Source organism: Halichoerus grypus, chromosome 11 (assembly GCF_964656455.1).
Source record: "Halichoerus grypus chromosome 11, mHalGry1.hap1.1, whole genome shotgun sequence".
Lineage (NCBI taxonomy): Eukaryota > Metazoa > Chordata > Mammalia > Carnivora > Phocidae > Halichoerus > Halichoerus grypus.
The window spans coordinates 12,940,339-12,960,376 of NC_135722.1; the positions used below are offsets into that span (position 1 = coordinate 12,940,339).

A 20,038-nucleotide genomic window follows, 5' to 3' on the forward strand; every position below is an offset into this window, starting at 1 on the left:
ATCCTGTTCCTCTAGGTTTATGCAGTGCCTGTCATTTCTGAAAACTTACTTCTCAGCTTGACTACTCCCAAATGAAATTTCTCTGAGCAGGATACCCTTTTAGGATTGGTGAGTAGAAGTTAGTCAACAGGAATCCTTTCTGAGTTGGTGCTGTGCCTGTCATATGCTCCTCCAGCCTTCCCTTCCCCAGGACGCCTGTTCCTGCTGAGGTGAAAAGCTAACTACCTCAGTGCTTATTCCATAAGCTCCTGGCAAGCTATTGGAGATATTCCAGAAATGCCAACTGTCCATGTCTATGAATGTCACATAATTCTCCTTTACTTTGAATTTCTTGGCATAGAAATTAATAAGCATTGACTATGAAGTCAGATATCCCTGAGTCTGAAACTACTCCACCACTTCCTACCTGTGTCATCAGGCAAGTTGTCTGGCTTACCTAAGCCACAAATTGAAATGAGATTAATTATAGGAATGGTCCCATAGGGCTGTTATGAGGATTAAATGGAATAATGGCATGAAGGGTGTAGCTCAGTACTTATTGCTTGGTAGATGTTCTCAAGTTTTGATAAGAATTTTATAGATCGTGGATCACCACATCAAAAACTAATGATGTATTGTATGGTGACTAACATAACATAATAAAATTAAAAAAAAAAGAATTTTAATAATTCAGAGTTAGAATATAGAAGTTATTTTCATATATTTGACAAAATTTACCTTTCAATCTAAGTAAGAAGAATTACATTCATGTACTTCTCTTCCTTCTCTCCCTCCTCTCTCCCTACCTCCCTTCCTTCCTCACATCTTTATTGTGTGTGTCTAACATGTCAGGCAGTTCCTACTCTCATGGATATTGCAAGCATGGGTAGAAGACAAACAAATTAAGGTATCACACAATAGAATGTAAAATTTTACCTGTAGTAATGGCTAGAGAGCATATCACAATAGGCATTGACTTAGTGGGGAAGCTGCCCTGAGATCAGCAGGTGAGTGGCACATACCAGGGCAGAAGTGAGGGCAGGAGGGTGACAGAGATGTTCAGACACTGGGTTCAGGAGCAAAAACCCTGTGGCAGAAGGGAATGTGATGACTAGAAGAAGCCATGGGGTCTGAAGCAGAGGGAGCAAGGGCCAGAGTGGCATAAGGAGGGGCAGGGTGCACGGGGAGGGCCAGTGTAGGCAAAGTCTGTTGGCAATCTTAGGGCTTGGTCTTTATTTCAAGACAAATGAGAATCCACTGAAGAATTTTAGGTAGGGCTGTGACTTAATTCTCAGGATTGATTGATTAAAAGAATTGTTGAAAATTCTTTCAACATTGCCACCTGTTTGCAAACTTCCACAAATGATGCTGGGAAAGAAAAAGTCCCTGAGTATATTCTTGCCATCAAGACAGTTTAAGTTCAATGTCCTATACCTTCTGCATCTATACCCAGTGCTTGGGTTGCATATATACCCAGTGCTTATCACATCACATGCCCTCCATAATGCCCATCACCCAATTACCCCATCCCCCCCCACCCCCCCTCCAGCGACCCTCAGTTTTTTTCCTATAGTTAAGATTCTCTCATGGTTTTTCTCCCTCTCTAATGACTTACCATTCAGTTTCCCAACCCTTCCCCTATGATCCTCTGTGCCGTTTCTTATATTCCACATATGAGTGAAGCCATCTGGTATTTGTCTTTCTCTGACTTATTTCGCTCAGTATAATACCCTCCAGTCCCATCCACATCAATGTAAATGGTAAATATTCATCCTTTCTGATGGCTGAGTAATATTCCATTTTATATATGAACCACATCTTTATCCATTTATCTATTGATGGACATAGTTTGGCTATTGTGGACATTGCTGCTATAAACACTGGGGTGCAGGTGGCCCTTTGGATCACTACATTTGTATCTTTGGGGTAAATACCCAGTAGTGCAATTGCTGGGTCGTGGGGTAGATCTATTTTTAACTTCTTGGGGAACCTCCATACTGTTTTCCAGAGTAGCAGTACCAGCTTGCATTCCCACCAACAGTATAAGAGGGTTCCCCTTACTCTGCATCCTTGCCAACATCTGTTGTTTCCTGACTTAATTTTAGCCATTCTGACTGGTGTGAGGTGGTATCTCATTGTGGTTTTGATTTGTATTTCCCTGATGTGGAACATTTTTTCATGTGTCTCTTGGCCATTTGGATGTCGTCTTTGGAAAAATGTCTGTTCATGTCTTCTGCCCATTTTTTGACTGGATTGCTTGTTTTTTGGGTGTTGAGTTTGATAAGTTCTTTATGGATCTTTGATACTAGCCTTTTATCTGATATGTCATTTGCAAATATCTTCTCCCATTCTGTAGGCTGCCTTTTAGTTTTGTTGACTATTTCCTTTGCTGTGCAAAAGTGTTTTATTTCAATGAAGTCCCAATAGCTCATTTTTGCCCTTGCTTCCCTTGCCTTTGGAGACGTGTCTAGCAAGAAGTTGCCAGCTGAGGTCGAAGAAATTGCTGGCGGTGTTCTTCTCTAGGATTTTGATTGATTCCTGTTCATATTTAGGTCTTTCATCCATTTTGAGTTTATCTCTGTGTATGGTGTAAGAAAATGATCCAGTTTCATTCTTCTGCATGTGGCTGTCTAATTTTCCCAGCACCATTTATTGAAGAGGTTGTCCTTTTTCCATTGGATATTCTTTCCTGCTTTGTTGAAGATTAGTTGACCATAGAGTTGAGGGTCCATTTCTGGGCTCTTTATTCTGTTCTATGATCTATGTGTCTGTTTTTGTGCCAGTACCATACAGTCTTGTTGATTATAGCTTTGTGATGCCACCAGCTTTGGTTTTATTTTCAAGATTTCTCTGGCTATTCTTGGTCTTTTCTGTTTCCATACAAATTTTAGGATTATTTGTTCCAGCTCTGTGAAAAATGTCAATGGTATTTTGATAGAGATTGCATTGAATGTGTAGATTGCTCTGGGCAGCATAGACATTTTCACAGTATTTGTTCTTCCGAAGCATGGAATGTTTTTCCATTTCTTTGTGTCTTCCTCAATTTCTTTTATAAGTCTCCTGTAGTTTTTATACATAAACAATGAATCATGGAACACTACCTCAAAAACTAATGATGTACTGTATGGTGACTAACATAACATAAAAATAAAAAAATAAGTCTTCTGGACTTTTTAGAATACAGATTCTTTACCTCTTTGGTTGGGTTTATTCCTAGGTATCTTATGGTTTTTGGTGCAATTGTAAATGGGATCGACTCCTTAATTTCTCTTTCTTCTGTCTACTTGTTAGTGTATAGAAATGCAACTGATTTCTGTGCTTTGATTTTGTATCCTGCCATGTTGCTGAATTCCTGTATGAGTTCTAGCAATTTTGGGGTGGAGTCCTTTGAGTTTTCCACATAAAGTGTCATGTCATCTGCGAAGAGAGAGAGTTTGACTTCTCCTTTGCCAGTTTGAATGCTTTTTACTTCTTTTTGTTGTCTGATTGCTGAGGCTAGGACTTCTAGTACTATGTTGAACAACAGTGGTGAGAATGGGCATCCCTGTCACGTTCCTGACCTTAGGGGGAAAGCTCTCAGTTTTTCCCAGTTGAGAATGATATTTGCTGTGGGCTTTTTGTATATGGCTTTTATGATATTGGGATATATTCCCTCTATCCCTACACTGTGGAGAGTTTTAATCAAGAAAGGATGCTGTATTTTGTCAAATGCTTTTTTCTGCATCAATTGAGAGGATCATATGGTTTTTGTTCTTTCTTTTATTAATGTGATGAATCATGTTGATTAATTTGCAAATGTTGAACCATCCTTGCCTCCTAGGAATACAACCCACTTGGTTGTGTTGAATAATCCTCTCAATGTATTGTTGGATCCTATTGCCTAGTATATTGGTGAGAATTTTTGCATCCCTGTTCATCAAGAATATTGGTCTGTAATTCTCCTTTTTGGTGGGGTCTTTGTCTGGTTTTGGGATTAAGGTAATGTGGACTCATAGAATGAGTTTGGAAGTCTTCCTTCCAGTTCTGTTTTTTTGAAACAGCTTCAGAAGAAAAGGTATTAGTTATTTAAATGTTTGGTAGAATTCCCCTGGAAAGCCATCCGGTCCTGGACTCTTGTTTGTTGGGAGATTTTTGATTACTGCTTCAATTACCTTCCTGATTATGGGTTTGGTCAGTTTTTCAATTTCTTCCTGTTTCAGTTTTGGTAGTTTATAAGTTTCTAGGAATGCATCCATTTCTTCCAGATTGCCTAATTTATTGGCATATAGTTGCTCATAATATGGTCTTATAATTGTATTTCCTTGGGGTTGATTGTGATCTCTTCTCTTTCATTCATGATTTTATTAATTTGGGTCCTTTCTCTTTTCTTTTTGATAAGTCTGGCTAGGGGTTTATTGATCTTATTAATTCTTTCAAAGAACAAGCTTCTAATTTAATTAATATGTTCTACTGTTCTTTTGGGTTTTTTTTCATTGATTTCTGATCTAATATTTATTATTTCTCTTCTCCTGCTTGACTTAGGCTTTATTTGGTGTTCTTTCTCCAGCTCCTTTAGGTGTAAGGTTAGTTTGTGTATTTGAGACTTTTTTAATTTCTTAAGAAAAGTTTGTAACGCTATGTACTTCCCTCTTAAGGCCATCTTTACTGCATCCCAAGGGTTTTGAATAGTTTGTCTTCATTTTAATTTGTTTCCATAATTTTTAAAAATTCTTCTTTAATTTCCTGGTTGATCCATTCATTATTTAGTAGGATGCTCTTTAACCTCCAAATATTTGAGTACCTTCCAAATTTCCTCTTGTGATTGAGTTCAAGTTTCAATGCATTGTGGTATGAAAATATGCAGGGAATGATCTCAATCTTTTGGTACCAGTTGATACCTGATTTGTGACCCAGTATGTGATCTATTCTGGAGAAAGTTCCATGTGCACTAGAGAAGAATGTGTATTCTGTTACTTTAGGATGGAATGCTGTATATATCGTGAAGTCCATTTGGTCCAGTGTATCATTCAAAGCCCTTGTTTCCTTGTTGATTTTCTGCTGTGATCTGTCCATTGCTGTGAGTGAGGTGTTAAAGTCCCCTACTATTATTGTATTATTATCAGTGTGTTTCTTTAACTTTGTTATTAATTGGTTTATATAATTGGCTGTTCCCAAGTTAGGAGCATAAATATTTATAGTTGTTAAGATCTTCCTGTTGGATAGTCCCTTTAAGTTGATATTGTGTCCCTCTTCATCCCTTACTACAGTCTTTGGTTTAAAATCTGATTTGTCTGGTATATGGATTGCTACTCCAGCTTTCTTTTGATGTCCATTAGCATGATAAATGATTCTCCATCCCCTCACTTTCAATCTGGAGGTGTCTTTGGGTCTAAAATGAGTCTCTTGTAGACAGCATATGGATGGGTTTTGCTTTTTTATCCAATATATTACCCTGTGTTTTCTGATTGGAGCATTTAGCCCATTTACGTTCAGAATAACTATTGAAAGATATGAATTTGGTGCCATTGTATTACCTGTAAAGTCCCTTGTGTGTCTCTTTGCTTACAGGATCCACTTTAATATTTCTTGCAGGGCTGGTTTAGTGATCACAAATTCTTTTAGTTTCTGTTTGTCCTGGAAGCTCTTTATCTTTCCTTCCATTCTGAATGACGGCCTTGCTGGATAAAGTATTCTTGGCTGCAGTTTTTCTCATTTAGTACCCTGAATATGTCATGCCAGCCCTTTTTGGCCTGCCATGTCTCTGTGGATAGGTCTGTTGCCAGTCTAATGTTCCTACCTTTGTACGTAAAGGACCTCTTGTCTTGAGCTGCTTTCAGGATTTTCTCTTTATCTCTGAAATTTCCAAGCTTCACTATTATATGTTGGGGGTTGATATATTTTTATTGACTTTGAGGGGGTTTCTTTCTGTCTACTGGACTTGAATGACTCTTTCCTTCCCCAGATTAGGGGCGTTCTCAGCTATGATTTGCTCAAATATACCTTCTGTTCCTCTCTCTCTTTTTTCTTCCCCTGGGACCCCAATAATTTGAATATATTTTGCTTTATGGTATTGCTGATTTCAAAGCTTCCCCTCATGGTATTAGTTGTTTTTCTCTCTTTCCTCAGCTTCCTTCCTTTCTATCCTTGTGTACTCTACATCATGGGCTCTCTTCTGCCTCATTTACCCTAGTTGTTAGAGCATCCATCTTTAGACTGCATCTCAGTTAAAGCATTTTTAATTTTGGCCTGATTAGATTTTATTTCTGCACTAAGAGATTCTCTAGTGTCTTTTATGCTTTTTTCCAAGCTCAGCTAGTAACATTATAATCATTATTCTGCATTCTAGGTCTTATATTTTACTTATATCAATATTGATTAGGTGTATGGCAGAGAGGTCTATGATTCTTTCTTTTGCTGTGAATTTCTCCTAGTTATTTTGTTCAGAGAAGAATAGATGAATGAGAGAACAAAATAAAAAATATCACCACGACCCTAGCAAGATACACACTAGAGAAATCTGAAGAGGTCAGGAACCAAAAAAGAAAGGAAAAAAAAAAAGGGAAAAAAGAGAAAATATAATCTCCCAGGTGGACAAAACTGGGTGATCCACTTGGTCCTGGGTATATTTTGGTCTGTTTGTTAGAAGACACTGAATCCCAAAATTGTAAAGAAAGAAAAACTTATATACATACAAAAAAAAAAAAAAAAAAACCATAATAGGAAGCCAAAACTGAAGAATATATCTATAAAATGTAAATGTAAAAGTGAAAATTAAAAAAAGACTTAAAAACAAAGAGTTGATAAAATAAGAAATTAGTTGAGAAGGAAAAAGAAGAAAACAGAAAAGGAAAAAGAAAATTGGAAATGGAAAGACTAAAGTTTCATGAGAAAAAACCTTGAATTCTGTATAGTGTTTTCCCCTAGCACAGGAGTTTTTCAGTTCTGTGTGTTCCATAATCTTGGTATTCACCTGAGATCCTGCTGGTCTTCTGGGGGAGGAGCCTGTTGTACTGATTCTCAGGTGTCTTTGCCTCGGTGGAGTTGTACCACCCCTTGCCAGGGCACGGGGCTCAGTGTAAGCTGCTTGGGGTTTCTCTATGTGACTTTTGTTCCCTGAAGCCTTTTCCCACTGCTTTAGAGGATGAAGATAAAAGTAAAAATAGCAGGGCCTCAATCTCCAGCCCCAGAGCTGAATGATCTCTACCCCCATTCTTCAGTGCGCCAGCAGGGAGAAGCAGTCAATCCCTTTGGTGTGCGCCAAACTCTGTAGACTCCTTTGGTGCACACCCACACCAGTCCTCCCAGGAGAGGGATGGGGGGCCTCACCACAGCCCAGCCACTTCCTGTGCCCCTGCTTGGGGAGTGGTTGCCTCATCTCACAATGGTTGCCATTTGCTGGGCCCCTGCTTGGAGAGCCATTCACGGTTTATGGCAACACCTAGCTGAGAGGCCACTCCAGGGCTTGCTAATTGTAGCTGGCTTCCCTGCTCCAATGCTTGGGAGCTCTGCCACACTCAGGCACCTCTTTTCTTTCTGTTACCCTAGGGATCCTGAGATCCCCGCCACACTGTCCCACCTAGGATTCTGCCCCACTTTGTCACCTGAGCACCTTTCAGGTAGGGACATCCTTCACTGGAGCAGACTTTTAAAAGTTCTGATTTTGTGCTCTGCTGCTATATCACTTTCCAGTGCCAGTTTATGAAGGCTCCCTCTCCCCTATGGTTTATCTTCCAATATATCCCTTCAGAATCACATACCTGCACCTCCTACCTTGCAAAAAGTGGTCGCTTTTCTATTTGTAGAATTGTAGCAATTTTTTTGTTAGATCTCAGGTTGAATTCACAGGTGTTCAGAATGATTTGATAGATATCTAGCTGAATTCAAGGGGCCAGATGAAATGTGGGTCCCCTACTCTTCTGTCATTTTCCCTCCTCTTCCTATATTTATTTTTTTGAGAGAGAGAGAGCAAGAGGGGGGAGGGACAGAGGGAGAGAGAGTCTTAGCAGACTCTGCACTGAGTGTGGAGCCTGATGCAGGGCTCAATCTCAGGACCCTGAGATCATGACCTGAACCTAAACTGAGAGTTGGATGCTCAACTGATTGCTCCACTTTCAGGAGTCATTTAGTTTAAAGAGGCAGAAGTCTGGCCCACCTTCATTCATGCAGCCATAGAGCAGAACCCTATGTTCTGGAGAACAGAAATGAAATACTCTGAGTATTGACCATCTAGCTTCTAACTCAGCGCTCAGTGGTCTGGGAAGCTGTGAACATGACAGGGCTTGGTTCTCCTTCTCTAGGAGGCTTGTTGTAGAAGTAATAAAATAAAAGAAGTAATAAAATGCCTCACCAACTACAAATACCAGTCAGCACAGGGTGAGGGAGAGAAATCAGTTGAGATAGTTAGTTCAGGAAAATGACTGTAATGCTGACATGAGACCCACTAAGCAGGTTAAAATTTACTCCATCATAAATTTGTATTCTTTAGTAACTTTCTTGAACTGATTTCACGGATTTCCCCTACATAATGTGTCTCAATCTCCCAGATTTGTTCAGTCCCACAGTAACCAACTTCATTTGGGCAACTGCCAAGTGGGTTAGTTTCAACACTGATGGAGGGATGTTTTTGAGGCAGTGAGTCTGTCCAGAGAGAGGTCTGGTTGTTATTTCAAGTGACCAGGAGAAGAAACAGTGCTGGAGCATGTCTGGGAGCTGGGCCAGATAAGGCAGAGAAAACCAACCGCTGTACCCCACAACCATTTGCAACCCTGATTTCAGGCAGGAGAAATCATGTGTAGATCCACCAACAGGTGGAATGTGGTTTCTTGCCACAACAATTCAGGGATTATATCATAAAGAATCATGAAGTTAATAAAGCCTTTCTTCCCTTCTATCCTCTGCCCAACTTCCCTATTTGATATCATTGGCATTTCAGTGTTTCTTCCTCCTGACCAGTTCTTGCTTTCTGAGCTTTGACATACCTGGTTAACTCTCCTGGACCTTTGAGTAACCTCATGTATTGTTCTTCAGTGTCCTTCTTGTACTACTCTGGCCTCTGCTCCCAATGCTTTAGCACCAGTGGCTTCTTTCAAGTCATCGCACTTCCTTCTGCCATAGGATCTTTGCTCTGGAACCCAGGGACTTAATTAAGAAACAAAGAAAAAGAGTATTTTATAGGGTTTGGAGAAAGGGAATGAAATACTTCCTGGTAGCATTTCAGACAACAGATAACCCATAATGCTGACTTGCTTGGAGCTGCAGATGGAAATTTGTGCTGTTTGTTTTCCCTCCCCACAGCTAGGGTCAGCTCTAACATGACCCCATGAATAGATGAACAAAAGCACAGATGCTAGATACCAGTACGGTGCTGAGCGGGTCCACTAATGCTTCTAGAATTGAAACTCTCTTGTCCTAACATGTGCTTAATTCAATGCTAAGCTTAAAAAATGCCTTGACACAGCCCAATGTCTACATTACAGAAAACAAATCTCTTTCCTTCATCAGAGTTACCCAATAACAAGGTGTAGTAATTCTGCTCTGGTGGGTAAGGATTAGACAAATCAATCGGATGCTCAGGGACAGTTTATACTTTAGCAGAAGACCAATAATTTTAAAACATAGAACCTTAACCTCCTTGATCAATGGTTATTGGGCATGGATATAGGGAACTCCTTTAAGAGATTTTATAATTTAGAAGCAAAATATATATACACATCAATTACACACATGTAGGTACAATAATGAAAATCCAAAGTGAAGATTGAAACATTTAAGGAGGCTTTAATGTTAATTAGACTCATTTTTTAAAGGAAAGGAGGTTCACACATTTAAGTAAGGAATAAGCAAAGATTTGTACTCCAGTAGAAATTTCCTAAATACACCATTCTCTTCTAAGAGCAATTGCAGTGTTTCCCAAAGTGCCCATCAGAGGTCTCTCCTTTGGCCCACTTCTTCCTATACCCACCCCATCAGTAAAATTTTGTCTGGTTCCTGTGCTTATGTCACAGTGATGGAGATGATTCAATTAGGTCTATTGGTAGGACTAAGTTCAAGATTCTATTGAAGAAATAAAAGAATTTGACTCCCATTTCCCTTTTGTTACCCTAACCACCTTGTGTTTCCATTGCTTTGCATTTGCAGAGAAAATCTTCAGGGAAGGGCTTATCATGTATCCTTGGAATTCACACTCTTGGCACCCTCAATTATGCCAGTGACACCAGCAGGTAAGCAGGAAAGATCCCTTGTACATTCATGAACCCTCTTCAGAGATGCAGCTACGTGTGTGTTAAGGTTGATGATCTGTTTCCTGTTTCGTAATAAGCATCCCTCCAGAGGGCTGCAGATTTCTTCAAGGCCCTGCAGGAGAGGTAAACAAAATCATCAGTAGGTGAGACTTTACAGTACAAGGAGCTTCTCCATATAACATGTGCTCTTTTACTTGATTCAGGGCAATGTTGTCATTTTCAACTATATCTGATAGACATTTTTTTCTGTTGCCCAGTGAAGGGAGTCAAATACACTGCATTGTTTTTTAGCAGATGAGTTCACCTTTCCTATAAGGAAGAGATTGAGTTTTTATTTCATTTTATTCTCTTTTGTACCCCAAATCATCAATTGTTCTTTTTTCTAGTATTAAAAAAAGTCTCTGAGTCCCTATAAGATAAAGCATATACTTCTATATCAACCCATCCTATATCTACCCACCCATCATATTGTATAATGTGAAGGATATTTTTTTAGGCTTTGGGGATATAGCAATGAGTAGGAGAGACATGAGTCCCATCTACATGGAGTTCTTGGTCTAAGTTGGGAGACATATATTAAATAATATATTACCACAATGTTATTTAATCATGATTGTGATAAAAGTCACAAGTGAAGAGAAGCAGGTGTTGCAAGAATGGATGTTAGATTTAGTCCTGGGGATGAGGGGAGACTGAGATGAAGAAAAGGCATTTATGAGCCTTGGAAAGCAGATAGAAATTGAGAAGGTGATATGAGGGGAGGTAGTGGGCTGAAGAACATTCTCGGCAGAAGAAAAGGTGGCAAAGGACAGGAAATGGTAAGGGACAGAGAATTCTGTAACAACTGAAGAGAAGCCAGATATCTGGAAGGCAGAAGAGGGAAATGGGAGTGGCGGGGAGTCTGAAACTGGGAGCACTGTCCAGAGGTTAGATCAGGCCAGGCCTGGCCTTGTTGGCTTCATTCAAGACAGTGGTATTTTCTTTTTTTTTTCTAATTGAAAAGAAAGAGAAACTTATTACACCCAGATCATGGGCTGTTAATTTTTTGTAGGGGGGTGTGAATACACCAAGATGAGTACAGATTTTCAGTTCCAGCAAGCTTCTCTGTTCTTGGTCAGTTATCACTCTCTGATCCACACATTTATGTCCCTGGACCCTGTAGGCATCTAAGTTTGTAACTCTGAGCGAGATGATTGGAGAGTCCCCTCCAGCACATAAATTATAAAGCCTGATAAGGCTCTGCAGGGGATACAGGGACAAATAACACAGAGCCCTGGTCTTAAGAAGCTTGAAATTTAGTAGGGAAGCAAGGCATTTTCACTAAGAAGTACCTAGAAGGCAGTAGGAACACGGTAAGAATTATTTATTATCATTGCATTGTTGATGCTGTTCCCTGAAGGGTCTCATGTCCATGCTGGGCATACAGATGCCCTTTAATAAATAGTTGTTGAGTAAATGATTCACAAGGCAGTGACAGTCTGGGGACCAGCAGGGTGGGGAAATAAGAGCTGTGAGCTGAAAGACTCTGTAATTACCGGACAATATCTCCAAATGCTTCCAACATGGGCTTACTCACATACGGCAATCCATGCTTGGCACACAGTGACCTCACCAGGGGTGCCACCTTGTGATAATTGTGGCGTGGCATTGTGGGAAACAGACTAGGGAAACAGAGACAGGAGATATAAAACTTAGATCAAAAGATCTTAGATAAAACCCTGAAGGAGTTTTCTTTCCCCTATTACTAGATAAAACTCTATTAGCAATGCAGACCCAACCTTGACATTGTACAGTACTTCTGTTCTAGGAAGTCCAAAACTCTTGTCAAAACACTCTAATCTTATCTCTTAATCTTCTGCAAGCCCTGTGGGTGGCAAATGTTTGGGAAGACCTAAAAGAATTACCTCTATCAAATATATTTATTTTTGGCCAGGTCAAATGAAAGTAGAGGGTTTTCTACTATTTTGAATTACCTAGAGAGCTAGAGATACCCCCCCCCCCCAACTCTTCTGTCTCTCTCTGTGTATACATTTAACTCCTGTACAATGAATGTGTTGAGTATTCAGTAAGTTTCAGTCAAGGTATGTGGGGGAAAGTTCTAGGATAGAAATAAGAAGTGAGGAGAGATGGGTTTTATCCAAGGCTTTCACTAATCAGCCAGATGAACTTCTTGGCCTTTAACCTTCTCTTTGATAAAATATGAATAATAATCTTTACTGTTTTGCTGAGATTTTAAAGATTTTCTTTATTTCTTTATTTATTTAATTTAGAGAGAGAAAGTGAGAGAGAGAGAGAGAGGGCACTGGGGGGGGGGGCAGGGGCAGAGAGAGAAGGAGAGAATCTCCAGCTGACTCCGGGCTGAGAGCTGAGCTCAGTGTGGCACTTGATCCCATGGTGCTGAGATCATGACGTAAGCCAAAATCAAGAGTCAGATGCTTAACTGATTGAGCCACCCAGGTGCCCCTTGCTGAGATTTTAAAGGACTAACAGGAGAGAAAGAATGAGAAAATCCCATGAGTAGATAATAAGATCTTTTTCCTTCTCTATCATGGATATGGCTTAGATGAATAGGATGTGGAAAGTCTCTTCCTTGAATATTCTGGAGAGACTGACTTTCAAAGTACTATCATTTTTTCTTTCTTTAGTGCACATCCACCTAACTGCCCATTGGTAAAGTATTTCCAGATATCATTTGGAAATTGCAGCAGGAACTGGATTTCATTGTTATTTTGTAACCTCAGCTCTAAAGATTTAGATTGATATTAATATTAAATCTTAATTAAGTTTCAACACAACTTGGTTACACAAGTATTATGATTTTTCTTGGGTTTTGCCAACAAACCACATGCAAAAACAAAACAAAACAAAACAAAACAAAACAAAAAACAATCACCAATTCCTAAGTCCTTGGGGATCTAGAAACTGAGTCATTGGTATTTTTTTCAAGATTTCACTTCATTTACTCACAATTGTTACACCTTCTTTTCTTTCTTCCCTTCCTTACCATTAATGTTTATAGAAAGATAGCAGCCTTTAGAAAATTCTGGTTCATTTTTTCCCTCTGAAATCTTGAGTGTAGGGCTCTGCTCTGGACTGTATGGGGGGGACTGTCCTAAGTGACAGCCCCTGCCTTTTACCATGGACTGTTGTTATTACTCATTGGTGCTCGATTTGGAAGTTCAGGTGCCCAGTGAACCAGTCATTGAAAAAGGACTGTTCAACATTACAGGTGGCCAAGACCTGCAAAGAAAAATCTTACATTAGATGTAAATGAGCCAAGTGTTAAAGAAAATATTTATTTATTCCTTTAATAAGTTAATTGTTCAACAAGTACCTATTTTGTAAGTTTTCATGGATGAGGACTCTGGCAGAGGAAAGTGGGATTGTAGGATTTTGGTAGAGATTGTAGGGGTTAGAATACCATTTCCATAGAGTACACTTGAAGGACTTCTAGATGGGAAGTAAGGCATTCAATTGTTCTAACCCTGGGTTCTGGGCATAGAAGTGCATTTCAGTGTAAGTAGTTTTCTTTGTAATCTAATATATTTTATTTTATGAATTTAAAACCCTTATGCTAGGAAGGGGTTCATGGGCTTATCCAGACTGCCAAGATTAAGAACTCTTATGAGTGTTATTTTATTCAATGCCTTTCTAAGGTTTAATTCTAGTTGGGCTTGCCATTTTGAATGTTATTTTTGTGGTTGTTCTATGTCAGTGTTTCTCAAAGTGTACTTCAGCACACCTTGGGGTTCTCTAGGATCCTTTCAGGGGATCTGCAAGGTCAAAACTATTTCCAGAATACTTCTAAGATAGAATTTGCCTTTTTCATTTTCAAACTCTCATGCCTGTACAGTGGATTTTTTTTCCAGAGGCTTCTAAATATGAGATGGCATCATCAGTCTGATGTTTAAAGTGTATTGATTGGTTTTATTTTTGTTATTTTAAAGTTAATTAATAAATAAATGTTTTAAAATTCTGTTTCAATTTCAAATATAGTAAATATCAATGGATATAATCTACATAAACAAAAGCTCTTTGACATTCTCAGTAACTTCTAAGAATATAAGGTGGTTCTGTGGCCAAAAAGTTTGAGAACCAATACTCTATGCTCTAATTGAAGGTCCACTGAATTTAGGAATGAGCTTGGAGAACAAAGTGGTATAATAACAGGATTCTCCAGTTAATTATGACACAGTCAGTGGAAAGCTTAGGAGGCTGGGGTATTCCGCACTGATCATAACTCTGTTAATCTTTTTTTTTTTTTTTTTAAAGATTTTATTTATTTATTTGAGACAGAGAGAATGAGAGAGAGAGAGAGAGAGAGAGCACATGAGAGGGGGAAGGGTCAGAGGGAGAAGCAGGCTCCCCGCCGAGCAGGGAGCCCAATGCGGTACTCGATCCAGGGACTCCAGGATCATGACCTGAGCCGACGGCAGTCGCTTAACCAACTGAGCCACCCAGGCGCCCGATAACTCTGTTAATCTTTAACAGCATGCTCAGAGAACATGCCATGTCTCCTCTCTGGGCCTTTCTGTCTATACAATGAAATGAGGTGAATTCCAGGGTCCTTCTAGGTGTAAGATTCATTTTGTAATTCTAGGAACTCAGATTCACTTGAAAGGCTGTGTTGTGTGGGGGGTGGGTCAGCAAACTTTTTCTATAAAGTGCAAGGCAATAAATACTTTGATTCTCTGTCATAGTTACTCAGTTTTGTTGTTGTAGAATGAAGGCAGGCATAGAAAATATGAAACTGTACAAGCATGGCTGTATTCCAATAAAATTTTATTTACAAAAACAGGCAATGGGCTGGATTTGGCCCTTGGACTATAGTTTACTGACCCTTAGTTTAGAGGAATGGCTTTGAAATCAGACTGCCTATGTTTAAAACTTGCTTTCTACCACTGACTAGCTGTGTGATCTTATACAAATTACTCAACTTCTTTATGCCTTAATTTTATCATCTATGAAGTAGTAAAACCATAGCACCTGTGTCATGTAGTTACATGCAAAGCAGTGGACAGTGCCTGGCCCCTAGTAAGCATTCCACAAGTATAAATTATTATTATTTGAGGTAACCAGACTAAATCAGTATGGTCTCAAGGATCTTCTCTTAGGAACTTCACATTACCTGGGTGCTGAACCAGTCCCGGTTCTCCTCTGTGCTCATTTTCATTGGTATATGGCTCATTTGGGTAACATATGTCATCCAGGGACTTTCAAAAAACCTTTCAGAGAATAAAAGGAGGAAGTGATGACTCCTTGGGGTATTTCAGTTCCTATCACTGGGCTTGTACAACTGCTGGCAGATCTGGCTGAGCATTGGAAGAAATGGAAGGGAATCAAAGATTCCAAGAAGATGGTAGTCCTTTGTTTTCCTCTTTGGAGGCCTTTTATATATAGAGATGACACACTAGGCTTTGGTCACGTGACCAGCCTCACAGCCTAATGTATGGGAGCAGTAATCTCAAAGTTAGCTGCAGCATTGGCCCAAGGATCAAAAGATACCTAGGACATACGCAAAGTGATGACAACTTTGGCTTTGTCATCAGATAGAACTGAATTCAAGTTCTGGTTTGGCACCAGCACTGGCCCTTACTTGCTCAATAACCTTGACAAATGATTTAATCTCTCTGAGCTTCAGCTCTCTTAGCAGAAAAATGAAGATGATGCTATCTTACATCATCAAAGGATTGTTCAAGGATTACATCAAATAGGATAACGCAGATAAATCCTTTATCCAAGTGCCTGATGTATAGTAGCTGTCAATATCCTTATTATTATGTAGGGTTTAGAATAATAATGTGAAAGAATGGGCAAGGAATAAATTGGAAAGTTGAAGAGAGCTCTTTAGTCATTTTGGTTTTGGGAAAATCTCTAGTCATAAAATAACCAGTAAAAATTCCTGTCCTTCCATTATTTTTGGCAAGGATTATGGTGTCCAGCTGGATTACAATTCTAAAGGAATTGGGTGTCGGATGGAATTTTGCAATTGGGAATTAAACATGTGGAAAGAAAAGGACAAGATTAGGCAAATTCTTTTTCCAAGGAACTTTTCTTTTTCAACTATTTCAACTTTTTTTTTTTTTTTGATATTTTCATGGAAATGTCTCAGTTACAGAGAATCGGGCCTGCTGTCCCAATCATCTGCTAATCACAAACAGCTCAGATGAGGAAGGTAAGAGGATCATTTAGGTTATGGGAATAAAAGAATATTCTTGCTTTCTTACTTGACCACATATATGAGCAATATGGTTCCGAAGATTCCATAGAAAGGGCCTAATGTGATGAAATAGCGGATGTAAAAGCTGCTGACCCAGGCAATGTCCTGCATAGAGAATGATTGACCATTAAATGTCCTGGACACAATTTCATTTCCCCTTCATTGGGCGAGGGCTAAGTCTTATGCCTTATTAGTCAAGGAAGCTACATCTGGAAGGGACTAAGCATTTTCATGTCCCCTTTTCTATCTCATCTAGCTTCAGAGGATGAGTCAAGTTACTCACGTCCCAATATCTTTGGAAGTACATCAGCTGCATGGATTTCATGTTGAAATATACAGGTATGAGGAGGGGGATCCCAACTGAAAAAGAACAACAACAAACAAATATGGTGAGTAAATGAGTAGAATGTGACCCTAGTGCATGTCACTCCTGGAATGTTGCCCTGGGAAGCGATGCAAAGTGGAGATCCACAGCCACATCCTGGACTCCATGGGGGTCTTTGAGTCTCTGAGGCTGAAACAGGAATTTGGTTCAAGCTCTCTCAAGAAGACTAAGGAAGCTTTGAAAATTTGAGTCATTCTTGATAGAGGCATCCCAGAAAAGCTTCTGCTTTGAACTTTCATGCTTTCTCAAGGTACATGGAATCCTTCAGTCCATCACAATCCTTAGGATTGATTGGGCCCTGTCACAATATGTCAAGGTGGTAGAAATACAGAAGCAATACTCATTTTCTGACCAGATGGTTATTTACCTGCTTCTCCCCCAGGACCAGTGAGGCTGCCTAGAGTACAAAGGAGTCTAATGGAGTCCCTCTGAGTTTTGACAACTCTGTCCTTGACCAGACTTTAGTTAGAGCCTTCTTTTTTGGCTAGGTCTCACCATTGGCCTCCAGACTCTCAGACTCTACAAACTCTTAGCACAAATGATTTTGTCTATACCCCACACTGAGAGACTAGTACAACAGGAGCAGAGTTTCTAACAGCTCAAGGCCACACCTTTGGGATGACCCCAGACCCTTAGAGGTCTGCCTGAGAAAGTTCAATACTGCCAAAACTGACTATAGGTCTCAGACCTTCCTTTTCTTAGAGTATTTCTGTTAGAAAACTTACAATTGTAAAATCCTTTCTTTTGTCTCTTTGAAATGGATCTCCTACAACCCAGAAATATCTTTCTCAAGGACCTGGGAGTCATTCCTTTGAATATAATTGTCCAGGATAGACCCTGTCTCCCAGTCTCTCTGTGGGGTGGGGGAAGTGGGACCCTAACTTTCATAAGCACCAGGTAGCAGACACAGATGGCCTAATCACACTGACCAACTTTCTCTCCCCTCAATGTCTCTTGGTAATTTCCTTAGCACACCCAGTGTTTAAAAAAGTCTCCCACCTTTTGTTTTAGCAGAACTAAGCTCAGTTTATACTGAAGTCCCTTTCCCCTACTACAGAAGCCTGAATAAAATCTGTCCTGTCAACTTTAAAAAATTCCAGTTCTGTTTCTCTTTGACAGTTTGAGCATGACGTACTTGTACCTGAGATGCTAAGTTGGCAATTGAAGGAAAAGGACACAATGAAACAGCTCCCAAGGGCAGAGTTCTGTGAGATGGGCATTCTGCAGTGAATCCACACCATCCATCTATTACTCATAAGCTAAGGTCATATTGCAGCACTACAGACAGGGAAGAAGGCTCAGAAAAGAAATTCCAACAGCTTTTTTCTTATATGAATACACCTCTGGTTAGGCTGGAGATCAGCTACCTTTCAAAATGGGGCACTGATATCCTCATTCCTCTTTTTGGTCATGCAGGAGGAGAGGGTGACTATCATAGGAAGGGGCTGCAGAATTCCAGCAGTGGAAGGGGCAGCAGTGGGGATTGACCCTCATACCTCAAAAAGTGGGCCCACAGGCCATCCTGGTCAGGCATGTTACAGATGACTACTGGTGCCCAACATTTGGGCAAATCAGATAATCTGCAACAGAGTCTCTCAATCTCAGCAATGTTGGCATTTTGGGCCTGGTAATTTCTTGTTGTTAAGGGCTGTCCTGTGTATTGTAGGGGGTTTAACAGAACCACTGGCTTCTACCTACTGGGTACCAGCCCTATCCCTTCCTCTCCATTGTGTTAACCAAAAATGTCTCCAGACATTTTTGTCTAAGTCCCATTGGGACAACATTATTTCTGGTAGAGAACACTGATCTACAGGAAATGTTTGGGACCTTCCCTGATTTTGTCTTATTTCTCAAATGTGTAAGCATTTTTTAGATGAGCGTATTTTGGGGTTCCATGAAAACTTTGTGAACTGACATGAATTTGATTTTGGTTAAGAACAAAGCATTTTTAATTCTTTCAGAGAAGCAGCTTCTAGTTTTGTTGATCTATTCTACTGTTTTTTTTTTATTTCTATATCATTGATTTCTGCTTTAATCTTTTTTTTGTGCACTTTTAAAATTTTATTATGTTATGTTAATCACCACACATTACATCATTAGTTTTTGATGTAGTGTTCCATGATTCATTGTTTGCGTATAACACCCAGTGCTCCATTCAATACGTGCCCTCTTTAATACCCATCACCAGGCTAACCCATCCCCCCAACCCCCTCCCTTCTAGAACCCTCAGTTTATTTCTCAGAGTCCATAGTCTCTCATGGTTCATCTCCCCCTCCAATTTCCCCCCCTTCATTTTTTCCCTTCCTACTATCTTCTTCTTCTTTTTTTTAACATATAATGTATTATTTGTTTCAGAGGTACAGGTTTGTGATTCAACAGTCTTACACAACTCACAATGCTCACCATAGCACATACCCTCCCCAATGTCTATCACCCAGCCACCCCATCCCTCCCACCCCCCACCACTCCAGCAACCCTCAGTTTGTTTCCTGAGATTAAGAATTCCTCATATCAGTGAGGTCATATGATACATGTCTTTCTCTGATTGACTTATTTCGCTCAGCATAACACCCTCCAGTTCCATCCACGTTGTTGCAAATGGCAAGATCTCATTCCTTTTGATGGCTGCATAATATTCCATTGTATATATATACCACTTCTTCTTTATCCATTCATCTGTTGATGGACATCTTGGCTCTTTCCATAGTTTGGCTATTGTGGACATTGCTGCTATAAACATCGGGGTGCATATACCCCTTCAGATCACTACATTGGTATCTTTGGGGTAAATACCCGGTAGTGCAATTGCTGGGTTGTGTGGTAGCTCTATTTTCAACTTTTTGGGGAACCTCCATACTGTTTTCCAGAGTGGCTGCACCAGCTTGCATTCCCACCAACAGTGTAGGAGGGTTCCCCTTTCTCCGCATCCCCGCCAACATCTGTTGTTTCCTGACTTGTTAATTTTAGCCATTCTGACTGGTGTGAGGTGGTATCTCATTGAGGTTTTGATTTGGATTTCCCTGATGCTGAGCGACATTGAGCACTTTTTCATGTGTCTGTTGGCCATTTGGATGTCTTCTTTGGAAAAATGTCTGTTCATGTCTTCTGCCCATTTCTTGATTGGATTCTTTGTTCTTTGGGTGTTGAGTTTGATAAGTTCTTTATAGATTTTGGATACTAGCCCTTTATCTGATATGCCATTTGCAAATATCTTCTCCCATTCTGTCAGTTGTC

The 20,038-nt window shown here is 39.8% G+C and overlaps 1 protein-coding gene across 1 annotated transcript in view; it reads right to left on the bottom strand.

The window, feature by feature from the left end:
• Positions 1–10,229: 10,229 nt before the first annotated feature.
• LOC118525743 (fatty acid desaturase 2-like protein FADS2B) overlaps positions 10,230–20,038 on the bottom strand; it is a 42,009-nt gene continuing 32,200 nt past the window's right edge. Inside the window, exons 7-12 of the mRNA XM_036076612.2 lie at positions 16,703–16,779; positions 16,427–16,524; positions 15,328–15,424; positions 13,360–13,439; positions 11,735–11,860; positions 10,230–10,311 (exon numbers count right to left, since the gene is read on the bottom strand). Of these exons, the coding sequence (XP_035932505.2) occupies positions 10,230–10,311; positions 11,735–11,860; positions 13,360–13,439; positions 15,328–15,424; positions 16,427–16,524; positions 16,703–16,779 (560 nt within the window). The remainder of the gene's footprint in view (positions 10,312–11,734; positions 11,861–13,359; positions 13,440–15,327; positions 15,425–16,426; positions 16,525–16,702; positions 16,780–20,038) is intronic.